Raw genomic sequence first — 22,435 nt, 5'->3', positions numbered from 1 at the left:
TTTACTTTTTGTTTACAATATTTCTCCTGAAAGAGTTAGGTGCTCACAAGGAATTTCCTCGTGAACAACTTGTGAGGAAAGTCATCTGGGAAGATATGTGGCCTTCTGTCACTGGGGTATTCTGCTTTACCCCAATGATAAGGCAATGACACACGGTTGTGAAATCACAGCTATGTGTTGGGGGAAAAAAAGGAAAGCAGTATTGTGTGACTATGTTCCCAAACTTCACTTGCCCTTAGCCATAGTGACCGGGAGATTTGGGGCCGGGAGATTCTGTTTTCTTTCACAATGAAATAGATACAATTAAATGTATAGAAAGGAAAAAAATAAAAAGATGGAAATGAGGAAACTCTGATTCCTGGGTGGCCACGTAGTTACCCATGGCACAGAGCTGCAGTTACTGAAGGTAAAGTTTGCAGTGGAATTTAGAAATGGATCCAAATCTTGGAGGAGTCAGTTTACTGGATGCCTAAGAAAACACAAACAAAATAAGAAAAAGGGGTAATATTCAATGCCATAGTTATTGTTACCTATCACAGCTAAAGCAAAATTAAAACAGAATGCTGGCTTCAATCTTGACGCTACACTAAGATTAGATTTCAGTGAATGTAAGTCTTAACCTCTAGCTCAGAGCCACCTCCCAAGGATGAAATCATGTAGAGACAATAGAAAGTACTTCTGAGAATTGTGGTTACCAAAAACCTAGTAACTGTGGTGGAGGAGCAAAACAAAGTAGAGAAACCAGAGGGTACAGTCTGAAGGAGACTGCTATCAGCAGCTTCCAGAGGAGCCTTTACTAAAATGGATGATGAGAGTAACTGGATGATGAGAGTGTACAAATGGGGTGTACACTGCCTTCGAGTGTACTAATGGATGATGAGAGTAAAATGGATGATGAGAGTAACTAATGGATGATGAGAGTAAAATGGATGATGAGAGTAACTAATGGATGATGAGAGTAACTAATGGATGATGAGAGTAACGATGAGAGTAACTAACTGGGGGGCAGGGCTTTTGGTTTCCTTTTCTTTCTTTCTTTTTTTTTTTTTTTTGTTTTTTTCTGGTTTTTTTCTTTTTCTTTTCTTTTTTTTTTTTTTTTTTGAGCGGAAGTGTCACTCTTGTCGCCCAGGCTGGAGTGTAATGGCATGATCTCGCCTCACTGCAACCTCCACCTCCCAGGTTCAAGCAATTCTCCTGCCTCAGCCTCCTGAGCAGCTGGGACTATGGGCACACAACACCACTCCCGGCTAATTTTTGTCTTTTTAGTAGAGACGGGATTTCACCATCTTGGCCAGGCTGGTCTCAAACTCCTGACCTCAGGTGATCCACCCACATCAGCCTCTCAAAGTGCTGGGATTACAGGTATGAGCCACCGAGCCTGGCCTTTTTTTTTTTTTTTTTTTTTTTCTTTTAGACAGAGTTTTGCTCTGTCAACCAGGCTGTAGTGCCGTGGCACAATCTAAGCTCACTGCAACCTCTGCCTCCTGGGTTCAAGCAATTCTCCTGCCTCAGCCTCCCAAGTAGTGGGGATTACAGACGCCCACCACCATGCCCAGCTAATTCTTTGTATTTTTAGTACAGACAGTTTTGTCACGTTGGCCAGGCCTCTTTCAAAAATTTTGTAAGTAACTAGAATTTCTATAGATCTCCGGAATGCACACGTGCTGAAACTCATTGGGAAACTCTTGCTGCATGAAAGCTCAAAATGTCTACAAATGGAATCATTTATCATAACCTATGTTAATATGGAAATTATCCTTAAGCTTCCTTCCTAAGGTCCATAAGTGCCCCTAAGGAAAACACACCATGGTACACTCCGTCCTCTCTTGCTGAGGTGCCCCACTGCACTCTTCTGTAATGTTCCTTCACTCTAATAAAACTTCCCTTTTTCACAGGCACAGTGGCTCACGCCTGTAATCCCAGCACTTCGGGAGGCTGAAGTGGGTGGATCACTTGAAGTCAGGAGTTTGAGACCAGCCTGGCCAACACGGTGAAACCCCGTCTGTATTAAAACTACAAAAATTAGCTGGGCATGGTTGTGGGTGCCAGAGATCCCAGCTGCTCAGGAGGCTGAGGCAGGAGAATTGCTTGAACCCGGGAGGCAGAGGTTGCAGTGAGCCAAGATTGTGCCACTGCACTCCAACCTGGGTGATGAGACTGAAACTCTATCTCAAAGAAAAAGAAAAAAACAAAAAAACAGAACTTCCGTTTTTCAAACCTATACTGTCATCAGTAAGTTCTTACCAACCCCCAAGTTGGCCACTTTCCCATGCTGGGACTCTGGCACCTAGCTCAGCAGAACTGTTTTAGGGCTAACTTATATAACAGATATTGTAAACCAAAAAGCGTCTCATACAGGTCTCAATCAACTTAGGGATTAATTTTGCCAAGGTTTAGGACCATGGCTCATAACAGCCTCAGGAGGTCCTGAGAACATGTGCCCAAGGTGATTAGGCTACAGCTTGATTTTATACATTTTAGAAAGACAGAAGTTACAGGCAAAGACATAAATCCATACTTGGAAGGTATACATTGGTTCGGCCTGGAAAGACAGAACATCTCAAAGTGGGAGTTTCCAGGTCACAGGTGGATTCAAAGATTTTCTGATTGGCAATTGATTGAAAAACTAAGCTTTGCCTGAAGAGGTAAAGTCAGTGTAAAGAAATGCTTGCGTTTAGATAAGAAGCACTGTGGAAGTAGAGGTTGTTTTTATGTAGATGAAGTCTCCAAGTAGAAGGCTTCAGCGAGAATAGATGGTAAATATGTCTTATTCAACCTTAAAAAGTGTCATATTCTCAGTTAAATCTCTCCTGGATCAGGAAAAGATGTGGAAAGGGAAGATGATTCTCTTTTTTTTTTTTTTTTTTTTTTTTTTGAGATGGAATCTCCTCACTCTGTTACCCAGGCTGGAGTGCAGGGGCATGATCTCAGCTCACTGCAACCTCCCAGGTTCAAGTGATTCTTCTGCTTCAGCCTCCCAAGTAGCTGGGACTACAGACACACATCACCACACCCAGCTAATTTTTTTGTTCTAGTATTTTTAGTAGAGATGGGGTTTCACCATATTAGCCAGGCTGGTCTCAAACTCCTGACCTTGTGATCCACCTGCCTTGGCCTCCCAAAGTGCTAGCATTACAGGCATGAGCCACTGCGCCCAGGCAAGAAGAGGATGCTCTACATATTTCCCCCACAGGAGATGGCTTTGCAGGGCCATTCCAAAATATGTCAAAGAAATACATCTGGGGATAAAATATTTTGATTTCCCTTAGGGCATGTTTTCTATTATGTGATGCCATACCAGAGTCAGGTTGGAGTTGGTTATCTTATTGCTACAAAGAGTCTGTTCCATCAGTCTTGGGATCTCTATTATTCCTTCTTATTTCTTGAGACATGGTCTCACTCTGTCACCCAGTCTGGAGTGCAGTGGTGCAATGTCCATTCACTGAAACCTCTGCCTCCTGTGTTCAGGTGATTCTCATGCCTCAGCCCCCTGAGTAGCTGGGATTACATGTGTGCCCCACCACACCCAGCTAATTTTTGTATTTTTAGTAGAGACGGGGTTTTGCCATGTTGGCCAGGCTGGCCTTGAACTCCTGGCCTCATGTCATCTGCCCACCTCGGCCTCCCAAAGTGCTGGGATTGCAAATGTGAACTACTGTGCCCAGCCAGGAGCTCTGTTTTAATGCTAACGCTGGTCACTTGTGCCTGAACTCCAAAGGGAAGAAATATAATGAGGTGTGTCTCACCTCCTCCCTTCTCATCATGACCTGAATTCGTTTTTCAGGTTTAGGTGGGATCCCCTTGGACAAGAGGGGCTCTATTCAGTTGGTTGGGGGGCCTAGAATTTTACTTTTTGTTTACAATATTTCTCCTGAAAGAGTTAGGTGCTCACAAGGAATTTCCTCTTGAACAACTTGTGAGGAAAGTCATCTGGGAAGATATGTGGCCTTCTGTCACTGGGGTATTCTGCTTTACCCCAATGATAAGGCAATGACACACGGTTGTGAAATCACAGCTATGTGTTGGGGGAAAAAAAGGAAAGCAGTATTGTGTGACTATGTTCCCAAACTTCACTTGCCCTTAGCCATAGTGACCGGGAGATTTGGGGCCGGGAGATTCTGTTTTCTTTCACAATGAAATAGATACAATTAAATGTATAGAAAGGAAAAAAATAAAAAGATGGAAATGAGGAAACTCTGATTCCTGGGTGGCCACGTAGTTACCCATGGCACAGAGCTGCAGTTACTGAAGGTAAAGTTTGCAGTGGAATTTAGAAATGGATCCAAATCTTGGAGGAGTCAGTTTACTGGATGCCTAAGAAAACACAAACAAAATAAGAAAAAAGGGTACTATTCAATGCCATAGTTATTGTTACCTATCACAGCTAAAGTAAAATTAAAACAGAATGCTGGCTTCAATCTCGACGCTACACTAAGATTAGATTTCAGTGAATGTAAGTCTCAGCCACTAGCTCAGAGCCACCTCCCAAGGATGAAATCATGTAGGGACAATAGAAAGTACTTCTGAGAATTGTGGTTACCAAAAACCTAGTAACTGTGGGGGAGGAGCAAAACAAAGTAGAGAAACCAGAGGGCACAGTCTGAAGGAGACTGCTATCAGCAGCTTCCGGAGGAGCCTTTACTAAAATGGATGATGAGATTAACTGGATGATGAGAGTGTACAAAGGGGGTGTACACTGCCTTCGAGTGTACTAATGGATGATGAGAGTAAAATGGATGATGAGAGTAACTAATGGATGATGAGAGTAACTAATGGATGATGAAAGTAACGATGAGAGTAACTAACTGGGGAGCAGGGCTTTTGGTTTCCTTTTCTTTCTTTTTTTTTTTTTTTTTTTTTTGTTTTTGGTTTTTTTTTGTTGTTGTTGTTGTTTTTGTTTTTTTTTTTTTGAGCGGAAGTGTCACTCTTGTCGCCCAGGCTGGAGTGTAGTGGCGTGATCTCGCCTCACTGCAACCTCCACCTCCCGGGTTCAAGCAATTCTCCTGCCTCAGCCTCCCAAGTAGCTGGGACTACAGGCGCACAACACCACGCCCGGCTAATTTTTGTGTTTTTAGTATTTTCTGGTGGGGGTCCAGGTTTCTGAAAACAACTCAGAGACATATGTTAAGATGTTATCTTTCTTTAGTTTTCATAGGAAACCAAATACGTTAGGACTCCAATTTCCTTGGCTATTGTTTTAAGCTACCATTACCTTCTTGTTGATCAAGTTGCTCATATACTTCTCAAGGCTAGCTAGATGCCTGGAATTTCCCTTGAAGGAAGTCAAGATTTTCCTTTATCTCCATACTGGCTGATGGGGACCGAGTAAGCCCGCAAGAGGGGTCCCTGCTCCATCTTAAGGAGCTGCTGGATTCTACAAGTGCCTAATAAACAGCTCTCGCCTGACCGACAAAGAGCTGCTTGCTTTCTGCATAGCAATTCCAAAGTGAACAGACAATATCCTGTTTGGAAGACTGCCACTCTGTTAGAAGCAGCATCAGGAAAACCTTTCTTTTGAGCTATTTATAACTAACAACAATTGACCAAGTATACTTTTGTGAGTGAAATTGACCTTTCTCCCTACAAGAATTCTCCAACATTTGGAAACTATTTGTGAGTATTTTCACTTATGGCAATATAATTATTGGCACAAGCTCAATCAGATTCGGTTTTCTTTTGTAACAGGAACCATTGGAGATGCTCGTTACTCTTTGAAGGCTTACAGCGGAATGAATTCAAATACGACTTACTTGAGGAATTGAAGTTGACTTTTTTTATTTTTATTTTTTTATTTATTTATTTTTTTAAAGTTGACTTTATGGAGCTGATAAGAATCTTCTTGGAAAAAAAAAAGACTGGGTATATTTTCAATACACTTTCCTTTTAAGGTCCCTTACCTGTGGAAAGTAAAGAATGTCACTTTCTGACAGGCCCAGGAACCTCAAGTTATGTGGGGATCTCAGGAAGATGGGGGAATTCACCCAGTTCGTACAGGTGAAATTGTTGTTGCAAAGATTATGAATATGAGAGAAGTCTAGCATGGCTGACTTCATCTCATGTCTGGCCTCAGGCCAGCTGCCCTTGCTCACTCTTGGGCATAGGCCAAGCTAGCCATGGGAGGAATTTAGTTTATAGTTTAACTTTGAAGCAAGGATGATAATACTTACTCCCTAAAATGAACCCCTTCCTTGCTCAGGGACTGAAACTACCTTTGTAAGACAAATGAAAGCCCACAAGATTAGGATTATGAGAGGGTCCTGAATTATGCTAAAACACAGGTGTAGCTGACTGATAACCAGTATTGTCCCACAGCTTGCCTTTCTATAATCTCTTGCTCCTCAGGAGTCACATGGCCAGAGGTCCTGAGATTTCTGGTCCTGTGACCCCCACCCAGAGACGGACTTGGTGCATGAGGACCGTTTTCCACACCCCTATGATGTCATCCTCAAACAATCAGCAGCACCCATTCCCTAGCCCCCTGCCTGCCAAACTATCCATAAAAATCCTGGCCCCTGAGTTATTAAGGAGATTGATTAATAATCCCAGCCCTGCCCCTTGGATTGCTCTGATTTAATTAAACCTCTACTGCAATACCACAGACTCAGTGAATTGGTTTTGTCTGTGCAATGGGCAACAAGAACCCGCTGGGTGGTTATACAGGTACTACAAGCACAGGCTGATGGCAAATTATTGGTTTTGCTTCCTGCCCTTGGTGTTTCTAAACATCTAGTCCAAAATTACTCGTGAAATGTCCAGCAAAGCCAATTTTAAAAGAGGCTATCTGGCCAATCACTATTCTTTCTGCACGTCATTGCAAATAATCAGGTTACGGCTGGGCACGGTGGCTCACGCCTGCAATCCCAGCACTTTGGGAGGCTGAGGCAGGTGGATCACCTGAGATCAGGAGTTCGAGACCAGCCTGGGCAACATGGTAAAACCTTATCTCCACAAAAAATACAAAATTAACCAGGCATGGTGGCATGCACCTGTAATCCCAGCTACTTACGAGGCTGAGGGAGGAGAATCACTTGAACCTGGGAGGCAGAGATTGCGGCGAGCTGAGATCACACCACTGCACTCCAGCCTGGGCAATAGAGTGAGACTCTGTCTCGAACAATAATAATCAGACCAAGTATAATGAGATTAAAATTTATTTTGCAAATAAACTGGTCCTACTATAATTTATCTTTTGTAGAAATGTGGAAACTGAAGATAAAAAAATTAGGTTTCAGAAGAAAACTCTAGTACACCTGTTATTAGATTCTAGCCCTAAACATTGTTTTTGAGGTTTTTATTATTTACCTGCAATTTGGACTAAATTCTGAATTATTTCCTGACTACAAGTATCCAAAGAATAAATGGGTTTTCATTTTCTTTATGATAGTTTTAGTTGGCTTCTAATGCAACAACAATTTTTATTGTATCCTGTGTGCATTCTATTCCTACTATTCAAACTATTAATGTTATAGATCTTTCATTGTAGTACTTCTGAATTAACCAAAATCACAGTATTCTGAAGATGATTCTACAAAGCCTGCTGATGATTTCTACAAAGCCTGCTGTATTGTTGCTGTAGAAAACACATTGATGCAACATGTTCACCCCAACCTCCTCCCTAAAGGCTCAGGGCCCATCGCGGAAGAGGAAGGCGCGTGAGATTGTAAGAGCCAAATTAGGGGGATGGAGTGTGGAGGATAAGGACACTTCATCTTGGTTACTTACCTGCCAAATTGACTTCTGATGAAAGCCAACTCCAGAAATGTGCCTACAGTTTCTCCTTTCACCTAAACGCTGCCCTTGGTCAAATCCTTCTCTTCTTCTAAGCAATCAACTTCAATTCCTTATATAACCCACAGTATAAAAGGGCTTTTATACCATTCTATCCTATTGCATGTAAGCCTTGGGTCTGGGAGGTAACAGTGTGGGACTCCACCATCTCATCTCCCTGCCACCCAAACATGCCTGTTCTTCCCTAAGCAATATTAAATTTTTGTACTTCAGAAATTTGATTTGTCAGCCTCTTTATTCAGATGCTCAGCTTCTTTGGCCTTTGGGAGTAGTTTTGCATAGGCCTGTTCACAACGGGATGTTCTGGGGGGTTTGGGGGTGTTGTTTTGCTTTGTTTTTTGTTTTGTTTAGAGACAGGGTCTCACTCTGTCACCCAGGGTGGAGTGCAGTGGTGCAGTCATGGCACACTGTAGCCTCAAACTCCTAGGCTCAAGCAGTCCTCCCACCTTGGCCTCCCAAAGTTCTGGGATTACAAGCATGAGCCACCATGCCCAGCCCTGGTACTTTTCTTTAAAGACATTTACACAGTGTAGGAATTACTGTGGGTGCACTGCTCAGATCCCCTTCCCCAGGATGCTCATTCCTACCTCATAGATGATCTTTCTGCAGAGATTTGACCTCAGCTGAAGGGCAGCCACCTGGTCCAGGTGGTTGCTGTTCAGCTCCTTCCCGAGAACAGCCAACAGCCAGGGACGTGCTAGCACAGAGATCTAAGGGCGACCAAGGCAAGGCCACTTCTGTGCTGTGGTGCATGCTCCAGAGCCTCCCTGGGATCGGACTTGAGGGTCTCCAGCCAGATCTGGTCTTTGGTGCTTTCCTTGAGCTCCCCAGCACACTCCTGCAATGCACCTCTTTTTTCTTTTTTTTTTTTTTTGAGATGGAGTTTCACTCTTCTTACCCAGGCTGGAATGCAATAGTGCAATCTCAGCTTACCGCAACCTCCGCCTCCCGGGTTCAAGTGATTCTCCTGCCTCAGTCTCCCAAGTAGCTGGAATTACAAGCATGCACCACCACGCCAGGCTAATTTTGTAGTTTTAGTAGAGATGGGGTTTCTCCATGTTGGTCAGGCTGGTCTTGAACTCCTGACCTCAGTTGATCCTCCCGCCTTGGCCTCCCACAGTGTTGGGATTACAGGCATGAGCCACTGCACCTGGCCCAATGCACCTCTTGAATCACCTCCTCATGCTTTGCTTTCAGAGAGCATGGTCCCCAACATGTGATGCCAGCAAAGATTCTAGAAAGCCCCGTGACCATCACTTCCGGGTTTAGATGACTCCCCCAGCCCCCGCCACAAAATGGCAGTGACCACCTCATCACAGAGGTGCTGAGGGTCTGCAGGGCATGTGTCTACTGTGAGGTCACTGATATTTCACCTGGAGTAAACCGAGGTGAGCTACAGGAGATGTTCCACAGGCACATAGTCTCTGTGGTTTTGAACATCGTGGGGGAAATGAAAGTAATAGGAGTGTGGAGTTGAATGGCTACCAACAAGTGCCACTGATGCATGGAAGAGAGAAAAGGACAGGCTCAGACCTATAGCTCAGCAATTTAAAGTACATATGAGAGCCGCAAGGGATGTTCATCTCCTGAAGCCAAAGGACAGGTAGAGCTCAGGGCCAGGAACAAGACTTCATCACAAAAAGGCAAAACTTCAAAAAAGGCGGGGAAGGGCTGCACCTCACCCCACGATAGGTAAACAATAAAAGCTTCCTATTTAGGACCCTTTCTGACCCAGCCCTATGCATGTCTTTCTCTCTTCTCTTTCTTTCCTTCCTTCCTTCCTTCCTTCCTTCCTTCCTTCCTTCCTTCCTTTCTCCTTCCTTCCTTCCTTCCTTCCCTTCCCTTCCCTTTCCTTCCCTTTCCTTCCTTCCTTTCTCTCTCTCTTTCTTTCTTTCTTTCTTTCTTTCTTTCTTTCTTTCTTTCTTTCTTTCTTTCTTTCTTTCTTTCTTTCTTTCTTTCTTTCTTTCTTTCTTTCTTTCTTTCGAGTTTCACTCTTGTTGCCCAGGCTGGAAGTGCAATGGCACGATCTCGGCTCACCACAACCTCCGCTTCCCGGGTTCAAGCGATTCTCCTACCTCAAGCTCCGGAGTAGCTGGGATTAGTCATGCACCACCACGCCTGGATAATTTTGTATTTTTAGTAGAGACGGCGTTTCTCCATGTTGGTCAGGCTGGTCTCGAACTCCTGACCTCAGGTGATCCGCCCGCCTCAGCCTCCCAAAGTGCTGGGATTACAGGTGTGAGCCACCGCGCCCGGCCTCCTATGTATCCCTTCCTATTGTTCATTCTGATTTGCATCCTTTTGCTCTAATAAAACTTTAAAAAATAAGTATAGTACTATCCTGAGTTCTGTGAGACACAGTAGCAGACCATCCATCCTGAGAGGGTCATGGGAACCCCTGAATTTACAGCAAGTTGGTCAGAAATGTGGGTAGCCTGAGATCCTTAAACCTGGGGCTTACATATGATGTGCTCAGTCTTGTGACAGAATTTTTCCACAAAGAGCGGACTCTGGGCTAACTCCGGGCTAACTCCGGGTTATCTTTACTAGTCAGCATCAGAAGTGAATTGCACTGCAATACAGCAGTGAGGTAAAGGATCAAAAAGTTCAGAGATGGGCATTTTGGAAAGTGGCTTTTTATTTTTTTGAGATGGGGTTTCACTCTGCCGCCCAGGCTGGAGTGTAGTGGCACCATCTCGGCTCACTGCAACCTCCACTTCCCAGATGCAAGCGATTCTCCTTCCTCAGCCTCCCGGGTAGCTGGGATTACAGGCATGCACCACCACGCCCAGCTAATTTTTGTATTTTTAGTAGAGATGGGATTTCACCATATTGGTTAGGCTGGTCTCAAACTCCTGACCCTGGGATCCGCCCGCCTTGGCCTCCCAAAGTGCTCGGATTACAGGTGTGAGCCACCGTTCCCGGCCAGAACGTGTCTTTTATAGAAGAAAATAACCCAGCAGCTGAGTAGGATGGTGAGGAGGGCTGGTGAGCACTGCAGTAGTGAGAGGGACATGAGCATCACTGAGATGCAAGTAATGGTCATGTTTCATAGGTCAAAGTTCAAAGCAGGGGACAGTTACAGGGCAGGGCTTCATAGTACCAGTGTGATGAAAGTGTCTGGGAGTGGCTGAGGCCAGCACTATGCCATGGGAAGCAAGGTGGGCCTGAGGAGGAGGCAGCAGCAGCAGCCTGCAGCAAGTGGGGCTGCCCTGCAGAGACCTGAGTCATGTTATAGAGCACAGTGTCTGTAAGGCCAAGAAATGTGGACAACCAAGTGTGTCAATTACTAGACATACTCAAGAGGAGCAGGAAGGGCAGGGCACGGTGGCTCATGCCTGTAATCCCAGCTACTCAGGAGACTGTGGAAGGAGAATCGCTGGAACCCAGGAGGTAGAGATTGCAATGAGACCAGATCATGCCACTGCACTGCAGTCTGTGCGACAGAAGCGAGACTCCATCTCAAAAAACAAGAAAGAAAGAAAAAAGGAAAAAAGAAAGGCCTATGTATACTTCTCAAGAAAATACAAATAATCAAAACCAATATCACATGCCTGGGCACAAATTTCATATATATAACAGATTTAAGCATATAAGGGTGATCATCCTCTCATATCTCAATATTTTTTAGTTTTCCATTTTTTTTAACTAAAAGAAGTTAATGCCAATTATATACTTTTTTTTTTTTTTTTTTTTTTTTTTTGAGATGGATCTCACTTCTTCGCCCAGGCTGGAGTGCAATGGTGCGATCTCGGCTCACTGCAAAGTCTGCCTCCTGGGTTCAAGCAATTATCCTGCCTCAGCCTCCCAAGTAGCTGGAATTACAGGAGTGCGCCACCATACCCAGCTAATTTTTGTATTTTTAGTGGAGACAGGGTTTCACCATGTTGGCCAGGCTGGTCTTGAACTCCTGACCTCAAATAATCTGCCTGCCTCAGCCTCCCAACTTTCTGGAATGGTAGTCGTGAGCCACTGCGTCCTGCCTATGTATGATTTTTTAAAAAATTTATTTGCATAGGTTTTTGGGGAACAGGTGGTATTTTGTTACATGAATAATTTCTTTAGTGGTGATTTGTGAGATTTTGGTGCACCCATCACCCGAGAAGTATACACTGAACCCAATTTGTGGTCTTTTATCCCTCACCCCCTTCCCACCCTTTCCCCCTGAGTCCCCAAAGTCCATTGTATCATTCTTATGCCTTTGCATCTTCATAGCTTAGCTCTTGAACCCTTACTTTCTGTTTGGGAGAGAAGACATATCATCTATAAGTAGATACTGTGTAAACATTCCATTGCATGAATATCCCATAACTTATCTATTATTTGTGTTTGGTTATTTGCTGCTATGTAACAACCCCACTCCCAACTAAATGTTGTGACGATGTCATGATTCTGTGAATCAAAAATTCTGAGAAGTCAAAACCAAGGAGTTTTGTCTCTGCTCCATGATGCCGGAGCCTCCGCAGGGGTGAGGCAAATGGCTCAGGGTAACTGAAAAGCTCAGGGTTGGAACAGCTGGGGATGAGGCCTCTATGTATAAGATGATTCTTCACTCACAGGTCTGAAACTATGGTGGGGACAATCAGAAGTCTCGGCTCAGCTGCGACGGTCGCCTGAGTCCTACACATGACCTCTCCAACGTGGTGATCCTGAAGCAGTTGAGTCTCTTACACAGCAGCTCATACTTTTTTTTTTTTTTTTTTTTTTTTTTTTTTGAGATGAAGTCTTGCTCTGTCACCTCCAGGCTGGAGTGCAGTGGCGCGATCTCAGCCCACTACAGCCTCTGCCTACCAGGTTAGGTTCAAATGATTCTCCTGCCTCAGCCTCCCAAGTAGCTGGGATTGCAGGCACACGCCACCAAGCCCAGCTAATTTTTGTATTTTTAGTAGAGACGGGGTTTCACCTTGTTGGCCAGGCTGGCCTTGAACTCTTGATCTCAGGTGATCCGCCCACCTCGGCTTCCCAAAGTGCTGGGATTACAGGCGTGGGCCACTGCGCCCGGCCAAAGCTCACACTTTTTATGATTCAGCCTTAGATGTCACATCGGGTCACTTTCCCCACACTTGTTAGTGTTAGAAGTCACAAGCCCACCCATACTCTGGGGACCTGGCACACAGACCCCACTCTCAGTGGAAGGGGTGGGAACACCACCATTCTCCTGCTGATGGGCATTTGGGTAACTTCCTGTTTGAAGCTATTAAGATTGGGCTGTGTGGCCGGGCTCGGTGGCTCACGCCTGTAATCCCAGCACTCTGGGAGGCCGAGGCAGGTGGATCACGAAGACAGGAGATCGAGACCATCCTGGCTAACAAGATGAAATCCCTTCTCTACTAAAAATGCAAAAAAAAAAAAAAAAAAAAAAAAAAAAAAAAAAAAAAATTAGCCGGGCGTGGTGGCGGGCGCCTGTAGTCCTAGTTACTCAGGAGGCTGAGGCAGGAGAATGGCGCTAACCCGGGAGGCGGAGCTTGCAGTGAGCCGAGATGGCGCCACTGCACTCCAGCCTGGGAGACAGAGCAAGAATCCATCTCAAAAAAAAAAAAACCAAAAACAACAACAACAACAAAAAACAAAACAAAACAAAACTGGGCTGCTGTAACTATTCTAGCAGGTGTCTTTGGTGAGCACCTACTCGTGTTTCTCTTTAGTATATGCCCAGGAGGGGAACTGCTGGCTCCTAGATACTGTATGTTCAGGGTCACACACACTTCCGCGGGATTTTCCAAAGCACTTGTACCAGGGCATACTCCCAGCACCTGTGTGACTGCTCCAGCCGTCCCACAGTCTCATCAGTTCTATTGCTGATATTTTCATTTTAGCTTAAGTTATATTTAATAGGAAAATTACCATTGCCTCCGCGCCTCGTTCCTGCCTGTAGAAGTTTCTCACAGCTGTTGCTACAAGTGGTCACAAATGTGTCACTTAAACCCACACGAAATGATGTTCTTGTGGTTTTGGAGTCAGAAGTGTCAACGGACGGTGCTGGCAGGGTTGTGCTGACCTGGAGACCTCAGGGGAACATCTCTGCTGCTTCTCCACCTTCTAGAGGCTGCTGCCTCCCTTGCTCCAGCCCCTTCCTGACACCACTCACCCTCGTACTTCTGTTATCACATCCTCCCCTTCTCTGTGTTCAGGGCTCCCTCTGTCTCTCTTGCAAGCACACTTGAGATTCCAATGAGGGTCACCCACATAACCCAGGAGAATTTCCCCACCTCAACATCCTTAACTTCATCCCATCTGCAAAGCCCTTTTGCCATAAAAGTTACCATTCACAGGTTCCAGGGATTGTGACATGGGTAGCTTTAGGAGTGATTATTCAGCCCATAACACTGGCTGTCTCCTGCTCACCAGAACTTGGAGTTTCTGTCTCAACAGGAGCCCCCTGTGTGGGAATAGCCTGTCTCAACGACGCCCGCTATAGGGACCGGCTTCCTCAAAGGACCTCACAGTCCCGTCCCACCCCTGTGTAAGGTCTTCGCCTTGGCTGGAGGGGCTGCAGCGGTGTGTCTTGGCGCCACCTTGTGGAGATAGGGCATCACAGCAGGTTGGGGCCAGTAGAAGCACAACCAAGCCCCATGGGTAATGTTTAAAATTTTCTGGCCGGGCGCTGTGACTCACGCCTGTAATTCCTGCACTTTGGGAGGCCGAGGCGGGTGGATCACACAAGGACAGGAGTTTAAGACCAGCCTGGCCAACATGGTGAAACCCCCTCTCTACTAAAAACTACAAAAAAATTAGCCGGACAGGTGGTGCACGCCTGTAATCCCAGCTACTCGGGAGGCTGAGGCACGAGAATCGCTGCAACCCGGGAGGCAGAGGCTGCAGTGAGCCAAGATCACGCCACTGCACTCTAGCCTGGGCGACAGAGCAAGAATCTGTCTCAAAAAAAAAAAAAAAAAAAAAAAAAAAGAGAGAGAAGAGAAAACAATGGCGAGTTTGTTTCTGTTTGAGCTGAGACATCCATCTTCTCCTGACTTCGGATATTTGCCCTCCTGGTTATGAAACTTGAACTGAATACACCACCAACTTTCCCAGTTTCCAGCTTGCAAATGGCAGATCGTGAGACTTCTCAGCTTCCATAATTACATGAGCCAATTTAAATACACAAATGGGGTTCTCCAGAAAAACAGAATAAACTATATAGATACCTAACTTATTGGTATATATACCGAAATTATACGTATAATTAAATTAAATTATACTTTAAATTATACATATAATTATATATATAATTTATTCTGTTTTTCTGGAGAATCCTTACTGATACAAATGTTGAGCGTCTTTTCATCTGCTTATTGACTTAATAACGTGTATATCTTCTTTGGGGAAATGGCTATTCAAGTTCTTTGCCCATTTTGTAACTGAACTATTAATATTTTTCTTTATATTGTTGAGTTGTAAAGGTTCCTTATATATTCTAGATATTAGAGCCTTATCAGATATATTTGTGCAACTATTTTCTCCAATGTATAGGTTGCCTTTTTCTTTCTTTTCTTCTCTCTCTCTCTTTTTTTTTTTTTTTTTTTTTCATTGAGACAGTCTCACTCTGTCACCCAGGCTGGAGTGCAGTGTGGCATGATCTCGACTCACTGCAGACTCGACCTCCCAGGCTCAAGCAATCCTCCCACTTCAGCCTCCTGAGTAGCTGAGGTTACAGGCACTTGCCATCGCACCCAGCTAATTTTTGTATTTTTTAGTAGATCCGAGGTTTCGCCATGTTGCCTAGGTTGGTCTTGAACTCCCTGACTCAAAGTGATCTGTCAGCCTCGGTCTCCGTAAGTGCTGGAAGGGTGAGCCACAGTGCCCGGCAATCTATTTTCAATAGGGTTTTTTTTTTATGTATACACAGGTTTGGAATTTTGATAATGTTCAATTCATCCAATTTTTTTTTTTTTTTTTTTTTTGGTTCTTTCTACTGGACCACCACTCTTGAGCCCTCTAATCCAACCTCCACTCGGCAGCCAGAGAGAGCTCTCTAAATGTAATTACTGTTTCCCTGCTCCACCTGCTCAAAGCCGTGTCACATTTGTGATTTAGAACAGTATTTCTCAAACCTAATTTGCGAAGGCAGCAGCTGGAACTCTTCTTATGCACAGAAGCTGATTTGGTTGGTCTGGCATGGGTCTGGGAGTGAGCACATCTACCAAGCGGCTGCTGGGGTAGCTTGTGTTTTCCACTGATGATCTCAGCAGTGTTTCCTGTCCCACATGCTCCTCCAGAACGTTGTACTCGCCCATGAAAAGGTGGAGTCTATTTCCCCTTCCTTTATTTATTTTTTTGAGATGAAGTTTTGCTCTTGTTGCCCAGGCTGGAGTGCAATGGCACCATGTCGGCTCACCGCAACCTCCGCCTCCTGGATTCAAGCGATTCTCCAACCTCAGCCTCCCGAGTAGCTGGGATGACCGACATGTGCCACCATGCCCAGCTAATTTTGTATTTTTAGTAGAGATGGGGTTTCTGCATGTTGGTCAGGCTGGTCTCGAACTCCCGACCTCAGGTGATCCGCCTGCCTTGGCCTCCCAAAGTGCTGGGATTACAGGTGTGAGCCACCACACCCAGCTATTTCCCCTTCCTTTGAACCTGATCAGGATTTTGCAATGGCATCAACATGGTGAGAGTGACCCTGCATGGCTGATGAGGCTGGGTTACACAAGGCGATGTGGCTTCTGACTGGCTCCCTCTCAGGATACATGCCCTTGGAACCCATTCTCTAAGCTCCTTGGGAGCCCAACCTAGCCCATATGGAGACAAGACAAGAAGAGAAACAGAGGCCCCCCAGCCCTCAGCCAGCATCAGCTGCCAGACAGGAGAGCAAATGCACCTTCAGTGATTCTAGCTGAAGCCTCAGACCGCATGGAGCAGAGATGAGCAAAATGCACACTGTCACTGTTTTGAAACAACAATGTTTGGGGGCTGTTTGTTATGTAGCACTAGATAGCTGTAACAATGCTATTACTGCTGTGTTCCATGAATGACTGCACTTTGAGTAGCAGGGGGCTAGATCACTAGATAACCCCCATGGCTTCTGTATATGCTATTTTTCTACTTTTATATTCTTTTCTTTCACTTTTTTTTTTTTTGAAACAGAGTCTCACTCTGTTGCCCAGGCTGGAGTGCAGTGGTATAATCTTGGCGGACTGCAACCTCCACTTCTCCTATTCAAGCAATTATTGTGCCTCAGCCTCCTGAGTAGCTGGGACTATAGACATGCACCGCCACGCCTGGCTAATTTCTGTATTTTTAGTAGAGACAGGGTTTTGCCATGTTGGCCAGGCTGATCTCAAACTCCTGACCTCAGGTGATCCACCCACCTTGGGCTCCCAAAGTGCTGGGATTACAGGCGTAAGCCACCATGCCCAGCCCCATTCCCTTTCTTTACTTGGCTCATTTTTCCTTGTTGCCTCAGTTCTCCTCTAAGATCACTTTCCTGACATTTCAGCCTGGGCCTGTTGCCTTCTCTGGGTCTCCTCAGCCTCCTGCACCTCCATCATCACAGCCCTGATCCCTCAGATTATACTTCCTCTGTCCCCACTCTGACCATCTTCGCTGTCCCTGGGTAGGGATGGGTATCTTCCCCCACTGGTCTAGGAGACCCAGTCTGCCTGGTGCAGACTTGGTCACTGCTGGAAGGAGCTCAGTTAGTGTGGTGCTGAGGACAGCACTGGTGGGGCTGGCCCCCTTCACCCAAACTCCCGCTCTCTTCCATAGATTTCACCTCTGTGGCCCAGGCCATGGCTTAGGGCAACTCTGCTTAAACATCGAGTCCATCCTCCATTCTGTTCTTGAATAGGGAGCAGCTGTTACACCAGCCTCTCCCTTGTACCCTCCACTCATGTCTTTCTCCCCAAGAGACACGGGACCCTGGCACTTGTGAAGCATGACCCAGACCCTGGGGCCATGGTATCCAACATCCTCATTCCCTATGACTCCTACTGTCTAGATGTAGCTGCCAAGAGACCCCCAGACTCCCCAGGCCTCTGTCTAGAATGCCAAGAGAAGGCGAGAACGCTGTGCCACTGCATGCTCTGTGGGGTCTCCTTCCCCCTTCCCTGGCTGCTGGGCGTGACTTCAATGTTCTCCCCAACCCCCAAACAGCAGTACTGATAAAAGCTGCAGACCTGGCTCAGGTTAGCTAATGAGGACCAGGCTGGGAATGAAGCCTGAATCCCTAAACCCCAGTCCTGCACCCCACCCCAATCCTGGGGTCTCCACTGGACAAAAGGAAGCAGCTTGGTTTTCCGTTGGTGTTGTTTTGAGATAGAGTATCTCTCTGGCTCCCAGATTGGAGTGCAGCGGCGTGATCTTGGCTCACTGCAGCCTCCGCTTCCTGGGTTCAAGCAATGCTCATGCCTCAGCCCCCCCAGTAGCTGGGATTACAGGTGTGCGCCACCACACCCAGCTAATTTTTGTATTTTTAGTAGGGATGGGGTTTCACCATATTGGCCAGGCTGGTCTCAAACTCCTGACCTCAACTGATTCCCCAGCCTCGGCCTCCCAAAGTGGAAGCGGCTTATTTTTAAGGAGAAAACTCCCATGGAAAGGAATCAGCACCTCCTCTGTCAACATTTCACTTCTCTGAAAAGACCCGCACTTCCAACTACAAAGTGCTTTGTAAACACAAGAATGAGGCTGGGCGAGGTGGCTCATGCCTGTAATCCCAGCACTTTGGGAAGCTGAGGCAGGCAGATCATGAGGTCGGGAGTTTGAGACCAGCCTGACCAATATGCTGAAACCCCGTCTCTACTAAAAACACAAAAATTAGTTGGGTGTGGTGGCGCGTGCCTGTAATCCCAGCTACTCAGGAGGCTGAGGCAGGAGAATAGCTTGAACCCAGGAGGTGGAGGTTGCAATGAGCCGAGATCATGCCACTGCACTGCAGCCTGGGCAACAGAGCCAAACTCCATTTCAAAAAAAAAAAAAAAGAATGAGAACACATGGACACAGGGAGGGGAACAGCACACACAACAAAATTTAAAAACAGGTGAAAATGGCCGGGCGCGGTGGCTCAAGCCTGTAATCCCAGCACTTTGGGAGGCTGAGACGGGCGGATCACGAGGTCAGGAGATCGAGACCATCCTGGCTAACACGGTGAAACCCCGTCTCTACTAAAAAATACAAAAAACTAGCCGGGCGAGGTGGCGGGCGCCTGTAGTCCCAGCTACTCGGGAGGCTGAGGCAGGAGAATGGCCTAAACCCGGGAGGCGGAGCTTGCAGTGAGCTGAGAGATTCGGCCACTGCACTCCAGCCTGGGTGACAGAGCAAGACTCCGTCTCAAAAAACAACAACAACAACAACAAAAAAAACAGGTGAAAATAATTTTAGTAATATTTTTACTACTACTGATGTGATCAAAATATTATTATTTCAACAAGTAATTAATCTAAACATGATTGAGATGTCTTATGTTATTTTCATCATACTAAGCCTTTAATATTTGTTGTGTATTTTACACTCACAGCACATCTCAATTTGGACTCCCCATGTTTCAAGCACTAAATAGCCATGTGTGTCTGCTGTCCGTCTACCATACTGGACAGCGTTGATCTGAAATCCCATCTGTATGCATCACCATCACATTTGCAGAGACCCCATCTCAGCAGCACAGCTGAGGCTCATCTGCAAAAGCACCTGCAACTTCTCTACAACCTCCCACATCACCTCCAAACACATCCTCATGTCATCTGCCAACACACCCATAGCTCACAGGCCAATGTCTAAATCTCATTGCAGGCATCTTCAGAGAAAGCACTTACTAAAGGGGTATACTTGATTCCACGTCTGATTTGACCTGCAAATCTCCCCTCCCCTTTGCCTACATTTGCATCTAATTTGTATGTCAACCTAAATGCACTGGCAGAGCCTCAGATCATCATCTCAAAGTCAGGGGGGTGTGGAGCTGGGCAGGCCTCCAGGTGTTCCTCCTCCTGCTTCCACTGGGGCTCTTGATCCTCCTCCTCTTCCTCGCTGCTCTCCTCCTCCTCCTCCAATATGGTGACCAGTTCCTCCCGCAGCGCCCCTATCTCCAGCCCCAGGCTGCACAGCTGTCCCAGCAGCTGGACATCAACTCGGCGCAGGTTCTCCTGCCGGTAGGAAGGGGACGTCACAGGGATGCCACCCCAGAGAGCAAGGGTCTCGCCAGGGCCTGGATGAGAGCAGGTCCCAACTCATGTCCTGGCCATGGTGCCTGGGCAGGATCCTCACTGTGCCAATGGATCCTAACTGCCTTCCTGCTTCTCAGAGTGTATCTTGATCTCTAACTCTGTCCCTGTCTTTGTCTCTCCATTTCATTGTCCCTGACTTCTCTCTCTGTTTCTCAGTAATATGTCTCCTCCCTCTCTTATCTATCTCTGTCTCTGTTTCCCTTTGTCTGTCTCTGTCCCCATTTATTTTTTGTCTTTCCATGCCCCTGTCTCTCTGTCTCTGTTTTGCTATTTCTCTGCCCCTGCCTTTGGCTCTCTTTCTCTCGCTTGCCCTGTCTCCGCCCTCCTCAACTTCCTCAAATTCAGTCTGAGTCCCCTGTCTCTGTTCCCGCTCTCAGTCTCTGCTTCCCACCTCTGCCCCTCTCTTTTGGGATCTCCCTGTCCCACCTCTGTGCCTGTCCCTCACTCTCTGTCTGTCTTTCTGTCTGTACATGCCTCTCATGTCTCTGCTTCTGTCTCTCAGATTCTGTCTTTCAATCTCTGGCCCTCTCTATTTTCCTTCATTTCCATTCATTCTCATTTACCCTCTCTCTCTCTCTCTTTCCCTTCCAAACCCCTCACTCACCAGCTCCTCCCTGATCCACAGCAGACTATCCCAGGCACCTCCAGTGTCTGTCCCTGCAGTCCTGAGGGTCTGACCAGGGATTTCCACTGGTGGGACCTCCCTCAGGGCCTGGGGGGGTGGGCCCAGCCCCGGAGGCACCAGTCCAGCCTGACTCAGCCGCCTCCACAGCTCCATGGTCTCTGAGCTATGGCTGCCAGGAGCAGGAAGTAGCAAGGTCCAGGGTGGCCCAGTCCCCCGGGGAGCTGTGTGCGTGGTGGAGAGTAAAGGGCAGAGGGAGTGGGATGGGGGTTCCTGGCAAAGGTATCCCAAAGTCCACTCTTCAGAGAAAATCAGCTGGCCTTGTGCTTTTGTTTTTCCTTCTGAAGTCTAACCTCAACTCTGCTCAAAGGGTTCAAACACAGTCTCTTGCAGAGGTCAAACTCTGCCCCTCCCTGCCTATCTCAGGTCTGACCCCTCAGGGGCGCTCAGTGTCTGTAGATGCCTGGCACCCTCTGTCCTTCCACCTGCCCCCCACCACCACCGCCTCTCCAGCCTCTCCTCAGCCTCCATTTGACCTCTGGCTTCCCCATAGCTTGGTTCTTGCTTGTCCTCTCAGTGCAGATCATCCCAGGGCTTTCCCACCAGTGTGCATTTGGGGGCAGGAATGGCTCCCAGGGGCACCAACAGAGCAATCCCTCAGCTGGAGTGCCTGTGTCCAGGCTGCTGGCCTAGGGCTGAGCAGCCAATTCTGCTGACCCTGGACTTGCCTATGGGTATATCATCCTTGCTGAGGTTGGGGCTTCTGCTGTGGAAAAGTCTGGGAAGCACTGCAGGCCTCTCTCGGCCTTGAACCCTTCCTTCAGACCCAAGGTGCTTATATATATATATATATAATGGTAGATCACGAGGTCAGGAGATCTAGACCATCCTGGCAACAGGGTGAAACCCTGTCTCTAGTAAAATACAAAAAATTAGCCAGGCATGCTGGCGTGCGCCTGTAGTCCCAGCTACTCTGGAGGCTGAGGCAGTGGAATAGCTTGAACCCGGGAGGCAGAGGTTGCGGAAAGCCGAGATCACGCCACTGCACTCCAGCCTGGCGACAGAGCAAGACTCCATCTCAAAATAAATAAATGAATTAATTAATTAAATTATATAGATAAATTTTTTTTTTTTTTTTTTTTGAGACGGAGTCTCGCTCTGTCACCCAGGCTGGACTGCAGTGGTGCAATCTTGGCTCACTACAACCTCTGCCTCCCGGGTTCAAGCGATTCCCCTGCCTCAGCCTCCTGAGCAGATGGGGTTACAGGTGCACGCCACCACACCTGGTTAATTTTTGTATGTTTAGTGGAGACGGGGTTTCACCATGTTAGCCAGGCTGGTTTCAAACCCCTGACCTCAGGTGATCTGCCTACCTCGGCCTCCCAAAGTGCTGGGATTACAGGCGTGAGCCACCAGTCCCAGCCAATTTCATGTATATGTCACTGGCTTCCAAATGTTTGGCCTCAGTCCTGATCTCTCCCTTGAGTTCCACACCCTAATTCTGCAGCCCTGATGAAGGGCAGGTGAGTCCCCAAATTGGGGCTTAGCCCTGGAGGTTTCTTGGCTCCACTCAGCCAAGAATTCGAGAGCAAGGGAGCAAGCCGTGGAAGAAAGCAGGTTTACTGAAGCGGCTGTGTACAGCAGAAGGACAGCTCCTGGCAGAGTAAGGCTACCCAGAGTAGCAGCACGTGGGCTGTGGGCTGGCAGTATTTATACTCACTTTTAACTACACGCAAATTAAGGGGTGGGCTATTCAGAAATCTAGAAAAGGGGTAGTAACTTCTGGGTGTTGCCATGGCATTTGTAAATTGTCATGGCGCTGGTGGGAGTGCCTTAAGCCGATGAGCAGTGAGGGCAACTAGAGGTT

At 46.7% G+C, this 22,435-nt stretch overlaps 2 protein-coding genes across 17 annotated transcripts in view; one reads left to right on the top strand and one right to left on the bottom strand.

Moving 5' to 3' along the window:
- Positions 1 to 22,435, top strand: part of DMAC2 (distal membrane arm assembly component 2) — a 92,127-nt gene that overhangs the window by 57,780 nt on the left and 11,912 nt on the right. The gene's annotated exons all lie outside the window — the stretch shown is intronic.
- ERICH4 (glutamate rich 4) lies at positions 19,194 to 20,738 on the bottom strand. The gene is made up of 2 exons (XM_005595884.5): positions 20,551 to 20,738; positions 19,194 to 19,865 (listed from the first exon to the last, which is right to left on the bottom strand). Exons 1-2 carry the CDS (start codon positions 20,722 to 20,724, stop codon positions 19,647 to 19,649), a joined length of 393 nt encoding a protein of 130 aa, XP_005595941.3. The 5' UTR covers positions 20,725 to 20,738; the 3' UTR covers positions 19,194 to 19,646.

The sequence above is a fragment of the Macaca fascicularis genome, chromosome 19 (assembly GCF_037993035.2).
Source record: "Macaca fascicularis isolate 582-1 chromosome 19, T2T-MFA8v1.1".
Taxonomy (NCBI): Eukaryota; Metazoa; Chordata; class Mammalia; order Primates; family Cercopithecidae; genus Macaca; species Macaca fascicularis.
The sequence above is the reverse complement of the archived record's forward strand: the minus strand, read 5'-3'. Positions and strand labels throughout refer to the sequence as shown.

Bases quoted from the DNA above. Each gene is read 5' to 3' on its own strand.
- ERICH4 (XM_005595884.5), bottom strand. From the start codon at position 20,724: ATGGAGCTGTGGAGGCGGCTGAGTCAGGCTGGACTGGTGCCTCCGGGG. The intron at 19,866-20,550 runs GTGAGTGAGGGG...TCCTACCGGCAG, and splicing joins TGTGGATCAGGGAGGAGCTG to GAGAACCTGCGCCGAGTTGA.